Source organism: Ovis canadensis, chromosome 3 (genome assembly GCF_042477335.2).
Source record: "Ovis canadensis isolate MfBH-ARS-UI-01 breed Bighorn chromosome 3, ARS-UI_OviCan_v2, whole genome shotgun sequence".
Taxonomy (NCBI): domain Eukaryota; kingdom Metazoa; phylum Chordata; class Mammalia; order Artiodactyla; family Bovidae; genus Ovis; species Ovis canadensis.
In genome coordinates this window covers 19,849,676-19,868,365 of record NC_091247.1, presented here as the reverse complement: position 1 = coordinate 19,868,365, position 18,690 = coordinate 19,849,676, and the positions used below count along the sequence as shown (strand labels likewise).

Genomic DNA, 18,690 nt, shown 5'->3' with positions numbered 1-18,690 from the left:
AGCCAACTGTTTCACTCTCCTCTTTCACTTTCATCAAGAGGCTCTTTAGTTCCTCTTCACTTTCTGCCATAAGGGTGGGGTCATCTGCATATCTGAAGTGATTGAAATTTCTCCCGGCAATCTTGATTCCAGCTTGTACTTCATCCAGTCCAGCGTTTTTCATGATGGACTCTGCATATAAGTTAAATAAGCAGGGTGACAATATACAGCCCTAACATACTCCTTTTCCTATTTGGAACCAGTCTGTTGTTCCATGTCCAGTTCTAACTGTTGCTTCCTGACCTGCATATAGCTTTCTCAAGAGGCAGGTCAGGTGGTCTGGTATTTCCATCTCTTTCAGAAGTTTCCACAGTTTATCGTGATCCACACAGTCAAAGGCTTTGGCATAGTCAATAAAGCAGATAAAGATGTTTTTCTGGAACTCTCTTGCTTTTTCCATGATCCAGCGGATGTTGGCAATTTGATCTCTGGTTCCTCTGCCTTTTCGAAAACCAGCTTGAACATCTGGAAGTTCACGGTTCATATATTGCTGAAGCCTGGATTGGAGAATTTTAAGCATTACTTTACTAGCATGTGAGATGAGTGCAATTGTGAGGTAGTTTGAGCATTCTTTTGCATTGTCTTTCTTTGGGATTGGAATGAAAACTGACCTTTTCCAGTCCTGTGGCCACTGCTGAGTTTTCCAAATTTGCTGGCATATTGAGTGCAGCACTTTCACAGCACCATCTTTCAGGATTTGAAATAGCTCAACTAGAATTCCATCACCTCCACTAGCTTTGTTCATAGTGATACTTCCTAAGGCCCACTCGACTTCACATTCCAGGATGTCTGGCTCTAGGTGAGTGATTACACCATCGTGATTATCTGAGTCATGAAGATCTTTTTTGTATAGTTTTTCTGTGTATTCTTGCCACCTCTTCTTAATATCTTCTGCTTCTGTTAGGTCCCTACCATTTCTGTCCTTTACCTAGCCCATCTTTGCATGAAATGTTCCATTGGTATCTCTAATTTCCTTGAAGAGATCGCTAGTCTTTCCCATCCTATTGTTTTCCTCTATCTCTTTGCATTGATAGCTGAGGAAGGCTTTCTTATCTCTCCTTGCTGTTCTTTGGAACTCTGCACTCAAATGGGTATATCTTTCCTTTTCTCCCTTGCTTTTTGCTTCCTTTCTTTTCACAGCTATTTGTAAGGCCTCCTCAGACAGCAATTTGTTTTTTTGCATTTCTTTTTCCTGGGGATGGTCTTGATCCCTGTCTCCTGTACAATGTCACATACCTCCATCCATATTTCATCAGGCACTCTATCTATCAGATCTAGTCCCTAAATCTATTTCTCACTTCCACTGTATAGTCATAAGGGATTTGATTTAGGTCATACCTGAATGGTCTAGTGGTTTTCCCCACTTTCTTCAATTTCAGTCTGAATTTGGCAATAAGGAGTTCATGATCTGAGCCACTGTCAGCTCCTGGTCTTGTTTTTGCTGACTGTATAGAGCTTCTCCATCTTTGGCTGCAAAGAATATAATCAGTCCAATTTCGGTGTCGACCATCTGGTGATGTCCATGTGTAGAGTCTTCTCTTGTGTTGTTGGACGAGGGTGTTCGCTATGACCACTACGTTCTCTTGGCAAAACTCTCTTAGCCTTTGCCTTGCTTCATTCTGTACTCCAAGGCCAAATTTGCCTGTTCCTCCAGGTGTTTCTTGACTTCCTACTCTTGTATTCCAGCCCCCTATAATGAAAAGGACACCTTTTTTGGGTGTTAGTTCTAGAAGGTCTTGTAGGTCTTCATAGAACTGTTCAACTTCAGCTTTTTCAGCGTTACTGGTCATGGCATAGACATGGATTACTGTGATATTGAATGGTTTGCCTTGGAAACGAACAGAGATCATTCTGTCGTTTTTGAGATTGCATCCAAGTATTGCATTTCGGACTCTTTTGTTGGATACTCTATTTCTTCTAAGGGATTCCTGCCCACAGTAGTAGATATAATGGTCATCTGAGTTAAATTCACCCATTCCAGTCCATCTTAGTTCACTGATTCCTAAAATGTCGATGTTCACTCTTGCCATCTGCTGTTTGACCACTTCCAATTTGCCTTGATTGATGGACCTAACATTCCAGGTTCCTATGCAATATTCCTCAAAGCGTGATGCCTAGCAAAACAGGGAAGTGACAACCAGCAGCATCCCTAGACACTTCTCTGGGGACTCAAGACCAGAACAATATAACAGAAGCACCAGAGAACATCCCGGGGAGCCATAACCATCACAGACCTTGGTGCTTCAGCAGTAAGAGTAGCAAAGTGCACCAAGATTAGAAACATGGACAGCAGATATGGAAATCATTGATACTGTTGCACCAACAGATATATGTCAACTCTATACAAGGAAAACTAGAGACTATGTCCATATAAGGCATCCATATAGGCACCCGTATAACACGTAGAAAAAGCAGCACAGGGAACTTCAAATTTCCAAAGATAGAAATAGCACTTATCTCTTTTTTTTATGCTCTAACAACAAAGCAACAAAAGTACAAAACAAAAACAGAAACAAAACAAACAAAAAAAACCTCAACAGTCTAGAAATTTTATAAAGGTTAAAAAACTTGCAGAACACATAGAAAAAAATTGATAATGAAAATTCCACACGCCAACAATTATGAAATATGCCGAGAAAAATCCATTGCCTTAAACATCACAGAATGAACAAAAAGAACACAAATGAATGCTGCACATAAACCAGTTACGTTTGCAGAAAAGAGCCAGGAAACAAACCCAAACGAAGCAAGAGGAAGGAATGAAGATAAACGCAGAAATGCGACAATTAGAAATCGTAAGAGTGTAAGATTGATTTTTTAAAATTGAGGAAAAAAAGCTGCTTCTCTTAAAGAGTGAGATAGGTAAACTGTTGGATGGCCTTATCAAAGAAAACACCAAAAAAAAAAAAAAAAGAGAGAGAGAGAGAAATTAGCAGAGACTATCACAAAACACAAAAATAGCTGATTCTATGCAAATAACTTGGAAAAGTTAACAATGTGGATTATTTTTGAGGAAAATGAAATTTACCAAAATTGACACACTTCTCCCAAAGAGGAAACTGGAGAATCCTGGAAATTTGGAGGAACAGAACTACTCCTAAAAGTGCAGCAAGCCCCAATACCTCAGAGTGACATATTTTAAACTTTCCAGAAATGGATCATTCCGTCACCATTTAAAGCAGCAGTTCTCAGTCTCAGCACCGAGACCAGCAGCATCAGCCTCACCTGAGAACTTGCAGAAATGCAGATTCTGAGGTCCCACATCACAGCTACTGAATCAGAAATTGTGGAAGGGGAGCCCAGAAATCCATGTTTTAACAAATCTTCCATATGATTCTGACCCACATGACACTCTGAGAGCCCCTGTTCGAATGTGCTGCACCCAGGGTAGTCCCCAGCAGCACCAGTATCGCTGGGGAGCTGGGGAAAAATGCAGAATCCTAGGCTCAGCTCAGACATGCTAAGTCGGACTCTGCATTTTGTCAAGATCCTCAGGGGACTCACATGTCTGAGAAGCACTGCCTTCAGCTCTGGGCTTCCCAGGTGGCACTAGTGGTAAAGAACGTACCTATCAATGCAGGAGACCTAAGAGATGGGGGTTCAATCCCTGGATTGGGAAGATTCCCTGAAGGAGGGCATAGCAACCCACTCCAGTATTCTTGCCTGGAGAATCCCATGGACTGAGGAGCCTGGTAGGCTACAGTCCATCCAGTTGCAAACAGCTGGACACAACTGAAGCGACTTAGCACGTCTACATCTCTAGGCCAGGGCTGTGCAATAGAAACAGAAGTGAACCAGATGTATATAAAATTTTTAGTAGCCACATTTTAAAAAATAAAAGAAACTAAATTGATTTTTTAAATATATTTTATGGACTTCCCTGGTGGCTCAGTGGTAAAGCATCTGCCTGCCAATGCAGAAGACACAGGTTTGATCCCTGGGTTGGGAAGATCCCCTGGAGAAGGAAATGGCAACCGACTCCAGTATTCTGGCCTGAAAAATGCCATGGACAGAGCAGCCTGGCAGGCTACAGTCCATGGGGTCGCAGAGTCGGACGTGACTTAGTGACTTAACAACCGCAAAGCACAGATCAACAGACTGACCATTAATGGGCAAATTGTTGAATTTGGATCAAAAGTCTATTCCCCTCTACTCCCCCAGCCCACCCAGTTCTTTCCAGAAGGTTCTGTCTGGGCATGTTTCCTCACCTGGAACATGAAAGAGTTAGATTAGATCTCTAAAGACCTTGTCAGCTCTAATATTCCAGGATTCTTTCTTCTGTTCATTCATTCAGCTGGTTTTCAGGAGCTTACAGTCTAGCTGGGAAGACAGTCTTCTAATGATGCCACAAGGAAATATACAAGGGCACCACAGAGGGTGTTATGAAGGAGGGGACAGGTGCACTCAGTGGTATTGGGTTGGCCAAGAAGCTCATTCGGGTTTTTCTGTACCATCTTACAGAAAAACCCAAAAGAAATTTTTGGCCAGCCCAATACTAGTAGAGTCTGAAGGTAGGGGCTGAGGTTGGGAGAAGAGTCTGGGGGAGATGAATGGGGGGAAACAGGCAATAACAGGGAGAGTAGGATGTGGGGAAGACTAGTCATTTCAGGGAGCAGGAAGTCAGCTCACAAGCAGCAGGACTACCAAGCCCTGAGGAAAGCATAAACAGGCATTCAGCTGGTATTTGTCCAGTCAATCTAAGCTGCGTCAATGCAGATAATTTTGACCTGATATTCTTGCAGGGGGAGAGAAGAGAAGTTTGGGTAATATATTTTGTTTGTCTCTAGAATGCCCTTTGAAGAGCTGACTCTCTAAGACCCGCATCACTAAACAGACATCCACACTTGGATATGGAATCTTTCATCAGCCAGCCCGCAGGCAGCTTTACAGAACCACGTGGTTAAAGAAAATCCACCAGTAACTCTGCAGACCAGGTAATGCTCTCAGGGGCAGGTGACAGTCACCAAAGCACCAAAGAAACTCATGAGGTGCCTCTGACAGCCCAAGCGCCAGTGAAATGTAATATTTTAACCAACACCACGAAACAGGCTAAGATACTGAGAAGAACTCAAACATAAAAGGAAAAAAAAGGGGGGGGGAGGGCTCTTTTCAAGGGACAATCATTTGGTTTCTCAAAAGTTCATGAATCAAAATGTAAACACAGGGTAAATTACCAAAGACGGTATGGGGCAATCAATCAAAAATAAAAGGAAGGCTCCAGTAAGCAAGCAAAAGCTGCCTTCCAGCTACACGGAAAAACACTCTAGTGCCCCAGGTAAATAAATAATAAAAGGATGTGGAAACAATACACCTTGAAAACTCCTGATCCTTCTCTGCTCTCCTAACCAGAAGCAGTGCTCACAGGTTCATGCTGCCTGGGTTACATTCCCGGCTAGCCTTTATTTATCTAATAACACTTGTGTCCTTCTAACTGAAGCTGATCTTTGTATTTTATCAGTGTTTCCCATTGTTTTACCCTAAGCCCCAGCATTAACCCCCAAACAAAAGTTATCTGACCCCCAGACTGGATGAATGCTAGAAATAAGAATTTCAGGGTGTTCAGTCCACACCACTTTTCTTCTCCTGATAGGAAGGCTCTTGGGAATATGTACCCACAAGGAAAAAAATACAGCAAGGCACAGTGATTTTCATTCTGCCATAGCTCACTCTGTTTATATATTTAAAAAATAAAACAAACTCTTTAATTCATTCAGGCGTTGTTTCACAATTACAGACTTAATCTGCCTTGCTCATTATTTTCTTAAACAGAAGTCATTTGTGCAACCAATAGGCACAGGATAAAACTCTAATGCTTACTGAAAAAAACCAAACCAAAAAACAAACAAAAAAGGAAAGTGAAGTGATAATAATCTAAGGTCACAAAATTTTATGAGAGGTAGAAGGGGCTCTGGTCAACAAGGAAGAATTTAAGGACATGCACCTTTTTAAGGAAGAAAACTGGTAGCAAAGAAAGATCTAGAGAAATTAAAATGTTGACTAGCTGTCATTTCTACAGCAGGCCTAGGAACAATTCACACTTTTCCTTTCTTTTTTTTTTTTTAACAATTTACTCTCCTTAGGCCAATGCTGCTGCCCCTTCACTGTATAGCATCCTGCTGTTTGTCAGGGCTGCCAATAAAAGGCATTGCCAGCCCAGGATAGTGGGCTAGGCTCCCCAGTATCTGTTAGACCCACCTCCCTATGGGGTGGAGCAGCTGTTGAAAGGAGCTGATATTAAGGGACCAACCCACTTGTTTCTTGGATGTTAGTGATTCTTAGAACATGTCCTGGGATTTGATCACTCTTGATTCAACATGATTTGACTCCCCTTCACTCTTCCCTGAAAGCACAGAGATGATCACTACCATTCCATTTTACAGATGAGGAAGGTGAAGGTTTTCTTTCTCGAGGACTGTGAGCTACAAACTGCCTGATAATTAGGATTGCCTTTTTGTGGTTAGTCCAACATCCCACGCAGAGCAAGATGTTACTAACAAAGGGCTTCTTTTTATTCTTAGGTGATGGGTGGCTGAACAGGAAGTAGAACACAGAAAATGTAATTTCTAGCCCATGGCACCAAGCTACAGATCAGAAACCTCTAGTGTGATCACTAGAAATCCTAGTTATACAATTTTCATTAAAATGAATCAGAAAAGGCCATAGCATCCAAATCACCATTCCCCTGAGAAGGTAATAAAAGCACATGTCCACAGTCCCTGAAAATAGGCAACCGTGGGTGGCTCAGTGGTAAAGAATCCACCTGCCAATGCTGGAGGCATGGGTTCGATCCCTGGGTCGGGAAGATCCCACATGCCTGAGAGCAACTAAGCCCCTGTACCACAAGTACCAAGCCTGCTGCTGCTGCTGCTAAGTCACTTCAGTTGTGTCCAACTCTGTGCGACCCCATAGACGGCAGCCCACCAGGCTCCCCCATCCCTGGGATTCTCCAGGCAAGAACACTGGAGTGGGTTGCCATTTCCTTCTCCAAGTACTGAGCCTACCCGCTGCAAATGCTGAAGAAGCCTGTGCTCCAAAGCAAGAGAAGCCACTGCAATGCAAAGGCCTTGCACTGCAACTGGAGAATAGACCCCACTGGCTGCAAGTAGAGAAAGGCCCGTGCAGCAGTGAAGACCCAGCACAAGCAAAAATAAATAAATAAAATTTTAAAAAAAGGAAAGGAAACCCCCTAAAGAGGATCAAGCGGCCAAAACCTGGTCTCCCCTGGACAGGCAGAGTGGCAGGTGTATGCCCTGGCCCCTGAAGACTCTTTCGTCACCTATTTCATCTGTGTTTTTCTTAGAACCAAGTGCAAACAGTTGTTAAACCACAGAGTTTCATCCACACCAAGACAAGGTAGTATTATTATTTAAAACCTACCTGAAAGATAAATTATGGCAAATCCATATGGTGTAACATTACAGTGGACTAGTTAATGGTGAGATCCAAAGCATAACATACGAAGGGAAAAGCATGTGAAATGTGTGAATCCCATGGACAGAGAAGCCTGGTGGGCTACAGTCCATGGATGTCACTTAGTGAATTAACAACAATAATAATCTATAAATATTTCCCAATGATTATGTACCAGATTTGTAATAATTTTTTAAAATAAATGATTTTAAGGTTCTAAAATAATTATCCCACTCCTACATGGGCACAAAGAAGTACAAAAAAGGAGAGTCATTACAGCGTTGTTTGTAATAGCAAAACACTAGAAAACTTAAATGTCCATCAATAGGAAAATTCAAATAAATTAGGTTACATTTAGTCAAGGTAATATAGCCATTTTTTAAAATAATTATGGGCTGACATGAAATTATCTCTAAGAAATGGGATTCAGGGTTGGGAAACAAGATGCAGGATATATGCTATTATTTGTATAAAATTATTTTTAAGAATATGCTCATATTTATTGGTACAGGTACAGACTGTCTCTGGAAGGCTTTCCTAAAAATTATAATAACATCGCCTTAAAAGAGGGAAAACAAGGGGACAGGAAAATGGAAAACAGGTGAGAAGAAATCAGATTTTACTGGACAGCTTTTCTTTGTAATTTGAATTTTTAATGGTGTGCACTTGCATATGTTCCTACAAAAACCAACCCAAACAAACAAACAAACAAAAAACACGAAAAGCTTTTGGCAGGGTTAAGCTGCATTATATTTTTCTAAGTGTTTCAGCACCTTATTTCATAGTCCTCTGAATGGCAGCCCCCTAAAAAACCATGCTGCCTGAGCAAGCAAATCTCCTCAAGGTCTCCTGCACCCTCACGAAGACCCACCCAGCTCTTCCTGTGACGTCCAGGGCCAGCCAAAGCAAAAGCACTGTGTCTTCTGACAACATTGGCACATTCTCACTTGTATATAGTAAATAAGAAATATTTTACCTTTCAGCAAAGATATCAAGCTTTGCCAGCTCATCAGAGAGGCCGACAAGGGAATCCAAGGTCCCCACCTAGAAAGATGGGAGAGAAGTCAGGGGCTCAGACTTTGTAGTAGAGGGGTGGGGGAGTGCCCTTTCAACTCCAGGGCAGGGAATTCTGTAACTTCCATCTTGGCTTAGTTTTCCTTGGGTCAATGGTCACACTGGAAACCGAGAAGAGCTCTCAAGAGAAACCAGTGGATTTGGGAATATTATTGTTATCACTATTATTTTATTTTTGGGCCAAGAGGATAAACTAGCATTTCAGCCAGAGGAAGGAGTGACTTTATGTGTCCTGGTCTGCCCTCAGCTCACTTTCCTCTAAGAATGGCAGTCTGGGGGACTCCCCTAGCAGTCCAGTGCTTGACTCCATACTTCCAATGTTGGGGGCGCAGGTTTGAACCCTGGTTGAGGAACTAAGATCCCACATAACCAAGTGGGATAAAGTTTTTTTAAAAAGACAGAAAAAGAGAAAGACAGTCTGCTCTCCAGGGGATTAATCCTCAGAGCCGAGGAAAAGCTGTGACAAAAGCCAGTCGAGGAAGTTACCATTTCTGAAAGCCCTTCTCCTCCACGTTAGTACAGCCAAGCCTTCTGTCTGGCCCTCTCTGCTGTTATTAACAATGACCTTTCTGGGGCAAGCCCAGCTTTTCCTCCTGCTCTCATTTAGGAAAGTCCTTTTCTTTTCAGGATAGCTTACTTATGACGACCTGTTTCTTCCTGTGGAAATTGCTACCGTGTCCAAAATTGTATTTAAAGGCCTACTCACAGAATCAGAAGGAAAAGTTCATTCTCAATTCATCAACCACTCATCAGACATTGAGAAGTAATTAGGAAACCAAGAAGCCTGGATATTCCTAGAAGTGTTATTCCTTTTCAAAGGACTTGATTTTAAGTAACTTTAGGCAGAAGTCATGTCTTTTTAAAATCTTTGTACCCTTGGGCTAATACAATGCCTCACATGTAGTAAGTAAGCAATGAGTGGATGCTTCGTTTACTAAGCTTCACATATGTGATCATGGACAAACACAGCAGGCTGGAAAAATCAGCAAGAAATGGGCTCAGAAGCCAATGTTGCTGCTTACCAGTTCCACAGCCCCAGTCTCCTTCCTCAGCCTGTCCTGATCTATAATGTGGGAGTGGTGACGATGCACTTAAAGATGTTGTGTACAGGCCTCCAGTGTACCAGACCATAAACTCTAGCAAACGCAGGAGCCTCATTAGCAACTATGCGGGTCTTTTGCCAGAGAGGCAAACTGAGGTTTAAAAGAGGATTATATAGCAATTCACTAGAAGAACTGCCTCTGGGCGTTTAGCAACATCCCTCCAGAACCTGGGGCTTCCTAGGTGGGGCTAGTGGTAAAGAACCTGCCTGCCAATGCAGGAGACAGAAGCGATGCAGGTGCAATCCCTGGGTTGGGAAGATCCCCTGGAGGAGGACATGGCAACCCAGTCCAGTATTCTTGCCTGGCAGGCTACAGTTCATGGGGTTGCAAAGAGTTGGACAGGACTGACTGTCAGCACTCACCCACTCCAGACCCCAAGAGATATTTGTAGGGCAGAAAGACTGCCTTACACTTCTTCTCTTGGAGGAAGCATGGCAAACAGTCTACTCTTTTGGAAGTTAAGAAGACTACACAGGGACTTCCCTGGTAGTCCAGTGACTCAGACTCCATGCTCCCAATGCAGGGGGCCTGGATTCAGTCCTTGGTCACGGAACTAAGATCCCATTTGCCACAACTAAGAGTTTGCTCATTTGAAAAAGACCCTGATGCTGGGAAAGATTGAAGGCGGGAGGAGAAGGGGACAACAGAGGATGAGATGGTTGGATGGCATCACTGACTCAATGGACATGAGTTTGAGTAAACTCCAGGAGTTGGTGATGGACAGGGAGGCCTGATGCGCTACAGTCCATGGGGGTTGCAAAGAGTCAGACATAACTGAGCGACTGAACTGAATAGTTTGCTAAAGATCCCATAGCGTAGCCAAATAAATAAATTTTTAAAGGATTATCAATTTTTTTTAAGATTTCACATATCTTGATCCTGTCATGTCTGTTTCATTTTAAAATCTCTTTCTGCCATCTACACAGTTATCACTGAACCTCCTTCTTTCTCTCTCCATCAGAACCAGAGGGATGTTAGATTACCCATCTTGCTCCCAGCCCAAGAACGCAATCAAGGATGAACATCTCCAAGCCTGCACATTTAAACCATGTTGAAACGTTTTCTTAGATGTTGAAGACAGAAAGGATCTGAGAACAACTTCTGAGGACCCAAGTGTGTAAGACACCCTTTCCATCTTTTGAAGTCACTGCTAGCCACACCCTTGTCTCCTCCTCATTCTGTCCGTGGCTCTGGATCCACAGTCACCACAGTTAATTTGGGACTATTCGTGAAGCCCCCACCTAGGCCAGTCCCATCTGGACCCCCAGTCCAGCATCACACCCAGGCTGAACCTCAGCGTTGGTGCCTTTGACAGTTTTTCTCCTTGGCTTTCCAGAAGACACCCACCCCAGCCCATGACCTCTTTCCTCCTCCCCAGGAAATTGTACCTTGAAGTCAGGAATTGTGAATTTGGTGTTATAAGACAGGTTAGACTTGGAGGTTACTGTGTTCATCCTCTCCAGGGCTTGTAAATTTTCCTTATCTCCGGGGGCAGAAATTAACCAAAACTCCGACATGTTTCCAGTCTTCTTTGATCCAGCTACTAACCAGAACCACAGCAACACACACAAACAGAAACAGGAGGAAACAAGTGTCAAATATCTCTACCTGTTCACCACTCCCTTCCCTCAAAATTAATCCTCTCGCTTTTCCCACTCCCCATTTGTTCCTTCTCTGACCTTCCAGTTCAGATTCTATAGCTCCAAGGACAGCCATGTGCCGGAGGCTTATCTCCACCTGGAAAGCCCTCCGGTCTTCACAAAGACTCCCAAAAATCCTCCTTCCCTCAGGTTATTCGGACTGGTTTTGAGGGGAGGAGGAGGAGGACTGTGGTTTCTGTCTCTATTTCAGAAAAAGACCCACACTGGATATTGCAAAGCGGGGGACAGTAGCCTGGGTTTGGGCACCTCCTAGACTATTTTTCTCCCTCTCCTGGGATGCAGGATAAGGGGTGGGGGTGGGGGTTGTGTGTGTGTGCAGGGATGCAGGAACCAGACAGGAGGCACTTCCACAAAGGGCAGCCTGGGCAAACCCAGATCTTAACTGATCAACCTTGAGATTGATGCTACTTTTAAAACACTTCAAGGGACTTTGGCGGTCCAGGTCCTGGCTAAGGTCCTGGTGAACTATGCTGCATCTAAGACCCAGTACAGCCAAATAAGTATGAAAAAAAAAAAAAACAAACCACTCCAGAAAAACCTCTCTTTTTGTAAACTAAGGTTGGGGGGGAGGGAAAGAGAGGGGACTATTAAAGTCATTTTTCCGCAAGACTAGGAGTCTATTCTGCAGAGGTGGGTAACACGCTGAATCTGGTTGGAAGTTTCTGTCCAGCGTCTAAAGTCGATCCGTTCCGTTCATTCAAACGTGTACACACCCACACCTTTCTCCCCTCGGCTTGTTCTTCCCTTCCATCGCCTCCCAAAGCAGCTCCCGGGATGGCCACGAAAAACCCCAGGATAATAATAGCCAGAGTCCCATCGTGCAAGCTCTTCTGGTCGACCCCCGTCTCCCTCCACTTCAAGACAGTCTTCACCCCTCCTAACCTCGAGCACACAGAACGCAGTTCCTTTCGCTTTCGATGGCTGATGGCCTGGGGACAAACTGGCCCCGAGGAGATGCCACCTGCCCCGGCCCCTGGGAGGGCACAGCAGAGGCGCCGGCGCCCGGGTTCCCACGGAGAAAGCTCGTGGAGGGCGCGCGTGGGCCGAGGAGGAGCGCGGACCAAGGGGACGCGGGCAATTCGCTCTGGTCCCCCGGGTCGCGACGCGAGCCCTCTCCCCGAGCCGCCTCGGGTCCCCGAGCCGCCGCGCGTTCTTACCGGGAGCCCGCGGGCTGCTCGAGCAGGCAGCGGGCGGGCGCGGGGCCGGAGCGCACGGCCGGCTCCCGGGAGGCAGCGGCTTCTGTGCGGCGCCCCGCCCTGAGCTTTTATTCGAGCGGGAGGCGGCTCCCGCCCCGCCGAGAATTTGCATAGCCGGTAGCCCGCCTCCAGCCACCGCCGGGGCCCGGGGCGCGGGGCCCCCTGGGGCCACCGTGCCGCGCGAGGGGGCGGCGGATCCGTTCCCTTCGCGTCTTGGCCAGATTCCCGAACCCCGATCAGCTTGGGCTGGGGACCGGCGGGATTCTGGAGAGCATCAGACGGGGGTCCCAACCCCGCGACGGAGCAGAGCGGACGACCGAGAGAAACAAGGGAGGCGCTGGGGACCCGGACACCTGCCCTCCCCGCGTCTCTCCACCCTCTACTCCATCCCTTGACAGCAACCGGGGACCGGGTCTCAAGGGGGATCACCAAGAGACAGAACTGACCTGTCTGTTGGTGTCTGGAAAGCGCCACGACAGGTTCGTATATGTTTTGGAACACCTGGGCAGAGGAACAGTCTTCCTCTGGACGTGGGCGTGAGCTTGCCCTAGGTTGCCAAGGAAACTGTCCACCGCAGGGCGCGCCCACTCGACTTGACCGCCTTTGTAATTGCAGTGACTATAGTAGGAATTTATCAATAAAACTACCACGTAGTACCGCGGCTTGAGCTCGTAATCCGTGCTGTTTGAAAACAACAGATGGAACCCCCCAGAACTTAACGCGTGAGTGTTTAAAGAAAAACAAAAACACCTCTAAGAATTCATTTTCTCTGGAGGCTAGGAGGAAACTTTAGTGCATCCTTCTTCGTGGATGGTATTTTCAGTGGTTTCTGGGAAAGATTAAAATCTCTAAATTATTTTTTAGGGGGGAGAGGATGTTGAAGAAGTTTCAGTTGAGTCCCTGAGTGTGTGCTCCCCCTTGCCACCTGAGGCTAGCCAGACTGGCCACCTGCTATGGGGAATGCTTTCAGACCTCTGAAAAGAAGCCTAATGCGTAAGAGCCCCAGATGCAGGACGGAAATGTGAGTTTTAAGGTCACAGCAGATGGCCCTGCAATCCTATTGTGGAGCCGGGAATGGCAGGTCGGAACTCCCTGCAGCTGTCCACTGTATCATCATGATTGGGACATGCGGGCGCATTAGTCAGTCCTTGCGACATTCCCTCCTGAGGGAGGACACCTGAAACCAAGGATGAGGAAACCCAGTGTGTACAGGAAGGTTAAGTGGCAATTTCAGGGAAGGAGTGGCCTGGTTGGACATTGACCTAGGATCTTGTATTTTGGACTTTATCTGGAATACCATTCTTTCCAACCAGGGAAGACAGATCCCTTAGAGTCAGGCTTCCCTGGTGGCTCAGCCAGTAAAGAATCTGCCTGCAATGCAAAAGACTCGGGTTCGGGTCTCGCTGGGTCAGAAAAATCCCCTGGAGAAGGGAATGGCAATCCACTCCAGTATTCTTGCCTGGAGAATCCCATGGACAGAGGAGCCTGGTGGGCTTCAGTCCATGAGGTTGCAAAGAGTTGGACATGACTGAGCAACTAACACACAGAGTTGGGAGCAGACCTCTTTTGTGAACAACAGCATCAATGCCCACAGATGTTGCTGGAATTGCTGGTGTCACATGACTGATAAGTGGCAATGCTGTGAGTGGAACTCAGACTTCTGATCCAAATCCCATGTCCTTCCGACTGCTCCCAGAAAGCCTGCAGGCCCGGTCCTCAATGTGAGAACCTGTGCTTTCCATCTAAGTACAGGTTTCCCCATCCTTCCTTATTCAGAGACCTGGCTTCTCAGAGATTGGGCAACGTGTTTAGAAGCATCCCCAACTTTGCTTATGAATCCTTTTCTTTTTATAAATCTGATTTCCTCTGTTTTGGTGAAATAAAAGTCTGACATGAATTAACTCCAGGATATCTGATTAAGAAAAGAATAAGGACTGTAGTCTTGCTCATCTTACTCAGAATCTACAATCTTTCTGGTCTTTCGCTTTTTAAAAAAAAAAAAAACCACTTAATTATTTAGTTACTGTTGGCTGTGCTGGGTCTTCGTTGCTGCGAAGGTTTTCTCTAGTTACAGAGAGCGGGGGCTGTCCTTGATTGTGGTACTTGGGCTTTTCATTGCCGTGGCTTCTCTTGTTGCAGAGTACAGGCTCTAGAGCTCGAAGGCTATATTTCCACAATTTAAAAATAACCACTGTTAACATTCAAATTGCCTCTGTTATTTTTTATTTTTTTATTATTTTTTTTCTTCCTGGTGTTATTTTTTAAATGTATATTCATATATACAAATATGGGCTTTAGGACATGACTGAGATTATATGTTATACATAAAGTTTGGCATCCTGCTACAGATTGCTTTTTAGAGATAAAAATAAATTTATCAGTCTATGTTATCACTAATTTGCCACACCAGAACCTGAGTCAGATACGTTTGATTTCAAAGGCAAATAAAGAGATCTTGCTGAACAACTTACATCTTAAACTAAAAAAGAGAGAGAGAGAGAGAGACAGAAACAACTCTGTCTTGTCCCAGGGCTTTTTGATTTGCAGTTTTCAAGACAGTATATGTACTTATCCATTTTGAATCAAGGTGTTACTCTCCTGTTTCCCTATAAAGTGAGATCACTCTTTAACAGAAAGAGAGAGGCATCAACCAAAAGTTGTAGAGCCTGATCCTTTAGGATATTGTGAAGTGAAAGTCGCTCAGTCATGTCCGACTCTTCTTGACCCCATGGACTATACAGTCCATGGAATTCTCCAGGCCAGAATACTGGAGTGGGTAGCCTTTCCCTTCTCCAGGAGATCTTCCCAACCCAGGGATCAAACCCAGGTCTCCCGCATTGCAGGCAGATTCTTTACCAGATGAGCCACAAGGGAAGCCCCCTTTAGAATATTGGAAGAATACAAAACAGCATTCCCATCCCATACATCAATAGAACAAAAGTGGTTTCCTTCCATATATTAGCCTGAAGCAGCATTTAGTACCCTTGTTCAAATTCTCCACCCCAACTCCCAAAGTCTCTGAAAGCTGCACTAAGTTGAAGTGCCTTGACCAACATTTATAAAATACCCCCAGGTTACGAAAATAAAAACAGGTTTATAGACACAGTTCTGGAAGAACCCAGGTTACAACCCAGGTTAAAGAATGCTATCTCTTCCTGGGGAAAAAAAGGCTGGGGAAGAAATGCCATCAGCCTTGAATCATCTCTAGCGTATTATGAATTTGGCTTTGGCTAAATATTCTAGAAATATTTCTGCAGTTGTCACTGGCTGTGCACTGAGCCAGCTAAATCATGCAGAAGGGAACAGTCCCATCAGGTTTGGGAACTAGAAGGACAAGGGTGGTCTTTTTGGTCTGTTGTCCACTGGCCTCTCCCACACGGTGCCCTCTTCCTTACTGCATGGAGACAACCCTTCTCAACGATGCATGATTCCACCTGCAATCGGCTTGGGTGAATTTGTTTAGACTTAGCTGAGAAGGACCCAGGGAAGTTTTCTGAAGGGACAGGTCTCTAGAAGAGAAAAATGCAAGCCAAATTGTCCCTGGAGTGTCAGCATGGTGTTGTAGGAAGAGATTAGGCTTTGGAATCAGATAATCTGATAAACTGCTTAACCTCGCTGAGCTACAGGGTTCCTATGTTTAAAAAGGAGGGCAATTATGCTCGCCTTTCAGGCCTGCTCTGAGGATGAGAGAAAATAGTGTTCGAAGCACCAAAGTCATAGCCTGAGAACCCGCTATGCTCAGTAAACCTTCCCTTCATCTCTCACTCCCTCTGCTTTCTTAGAAGGTCTCTAGGGGTTTACGTTTGGCATATTATTTGCCATTACGTTTGGCATATTATAATAATCCCTTGTTATTGCCCAACATCTTTCTCTAGGGACTCAGAGTACTTCGATCTATATTTTGTTATCCAGCCAAAACCCTTGTGATTTTAAGGACAGCATCCTGATGGTGTTTATTTTTTTTTCTTGAAGAAAATAAAGCCGAGGAATTCTCATGATTCCTTTACTCGAGTACACAGAGATAAGTGTTCATTTCCTTTAACAAGTTTTTTTTTTTTTTTCCTCCAGTATCTTCCAGCCTCCGTGGAGTTTGCAAAAATAAATCAGTTTTCAGACCTGTGGTAGAGCAAAACAAGCATGGTAAACAGAACTTCGAGCTGTTCCAACTCATGAAGCTATGAATACAAAACACGGAGCAGGATATAGCACATGCATAAAAATGAGATATAAACATTCAAGAAGTGCCATGATCCTCATTTTACAGATGAGGAAACAAGCCCAGGGAGATTAAGTGAGTCGAATGAGAGCACAGTCAGTGGTAGGCCTGGGATCTGAACTCCATTCTTTTGAGTGTTACACAACAATATCTAAACGACTCCTCCAGTCCAGAGCAGCAGCTTCTAACACACTATGTGGAGTTCAATTCCTGGCTCTTCCACTCATCAGCCAAGTGAGCTTCCACAGTTAGGGCTCAGGGGGCTGTAAAGTGGGGATAATAATCATTCCTGTTTTACAACTTTTTTTCTGAAGATTAAACAATAGGGTTCAGCGACAGGTCCCTACCAGTCTTCAGTCAAGGTGTGCTCTGAGTATCAGCCACCTTAAAAAGCACCTCTCTCTCCTTGCCCTCTTTTTCTCCTTTTGTTTCTCATTTCCAAGTTCCTTTTCCCCCCTCCTGGGTTCTTTTGGAAGATACTGATTCTGCCCAGTTGTAAACACGTGACCCATCTGTCACTCATGCGTTCAGTCACTTCTAACATGTCTTTGATGCAGTTAAGCCAGGAGGGAGGAAGGAGTGGCCAGTGCTTGAGGAGGAGTCTCCCGGCTCCAGCAAAGAGAACCCACCAGCATTTCAAGCTCTGCCTTGGACTTGAGAGGCTCTGACCTTGTCTCCAGTTCTGTCATGGATCAGCTGTGCCCTTTCCAAGTACAAACTCCTGTAGTCAGGTCTCCTCGCCTATAAAATGGGGACACCAAGGTCCCGTTGTTTTCGTTGTGTCTGTGCTTCGTCGCTCAGTCGTGCCCTAGTCTTTGCAACCCCCTGCTCTCTAGCCCACCAGGCTCCTCTGTTCATGGAATTTTCCAAGCAAGACTACTGGAGTGGCTTGCCCGTCTCCTCTCCAGGGGATCTTCCCAGTCCAGGGATGGAACCCACGTCTCTTTCATCTCCTGCACTGGCAGGTGGATTCTTTACCATTGCGCCACCAGAAGTTCAATAAAAATGGAAATAAAAATGGCCTCGTGTGTATGTGTGTGTGTGTGTGTGTGTGTTAGTCACTCAGTCATGTCTGACTCTTTGTGACCCCGTGGACTGTAGCCCACCAGGCTCCTCTGTCCATGGGATTCTCCAGGAAAGAATACTGGAGTGGGTTGCCATTCCCTTCACCAGGGGATCTTCCCGACCCAGGGATCGAACCTGGGTCTCAGGCATTGCAGGCAGGTTCTTTACCATTTGAGCCATGAGGAAAGCCCAAAAATGGCCTGGCATATAGCAAACATTCAAATGTTTAGATGTGGAAATAAGCAAATATCTGTTGCAACCCAAAAGGACTTTCCTAGCTTTATTACAACCTTTCAAAAACATGAAGTGAATGTTTTCTTGTGTTCCATTCTGTTCTCCAGTTCTTCGTTTCAGTAGCTTCCTAATGGCCAATCCAAAGCATACCTTACATGTTCTACGCTATAGCACAGGGAACTCTATTCAGTCCTCAGTCCTCTGTAATGGCCTATATGGGAAAAGAATCTAAAAAACAGAGTGGGTACATGTATTAATATAACTGATTCAATTTGCCGTACACCTGAAACTAATGCAACATTGTAAATCAACTATACTCAAATGAAAATTTTAAAAATAAATAAATTTAAATATATCTTATATCTGCCTACTTGTCTTCTTTCTTTTGATCCTTCTACGTCATTGTCATCTTTACTCTCATCTTCTGTAGCAGATGGAATAGTATTCTCCCCAACAGAAATTCACATCCACCCTGAACCTCAGGTGCAGAAGTTTCCTGCTTGCTCAGGCATGTCCAACTCTTAGTGACCCCACGGACTGTAGCTGTCAACTCCTCTGTCGATGGGATGGACATTATTTAGGAAAAGGGTCTTTGCAGATATAATTAGTTAAGGATATTGGGATGACATCATACTGGATTTATCATAAGAGAAGACACAGAGACACATGGGGAAGAAGACATGCAGATAGAG

The 18,690-nt window shown here is 44.8% G+C and overlaps 1 protein-coding gene across 10 annotated transcripts in view; it reads right to left on the bottom strand.

Moving 5' to 3' along the window:
• The window catches only part of ATP6V1C2 (ATPase H+ transporting V1 subunit C2), a 58,088-nt gene extending 45,075 nt beyond the window's left edge, over positions 1–13,013 (bottom strand). The window contains exons 1-3 of one of the 10 annotated variants that reach the window (XM_069582602.1): positions 12,930–13,013; positions 11,015–11,166; positions 8,426–8,493 (exon numbers count right to left, since the gene is read on the bottom strand). In XM_069582602.1, the coding sequence (XP_069438703.1) occupies positions 8,426–8,493; positions 11,015–11,143 (197 nt within the window). In that variant the 5' untranslated portion in view covers positions 11,144–11,166; positions 12,930–13,013. Of the gene's footprint in view, positions 1–8,425; positions 8,494–11,014; positions 11,170–12,169; positions 12,865–12,929 lie in introns of those variants that run through there. The other 9 variants (XM_069582607.1, XM_069582598.1, XM_069582597.1 and 6 more) reach the window with 9 other exon arrangements.
• Positions 13,014–18,690: the final 5,677 nt, after the last annotated feature.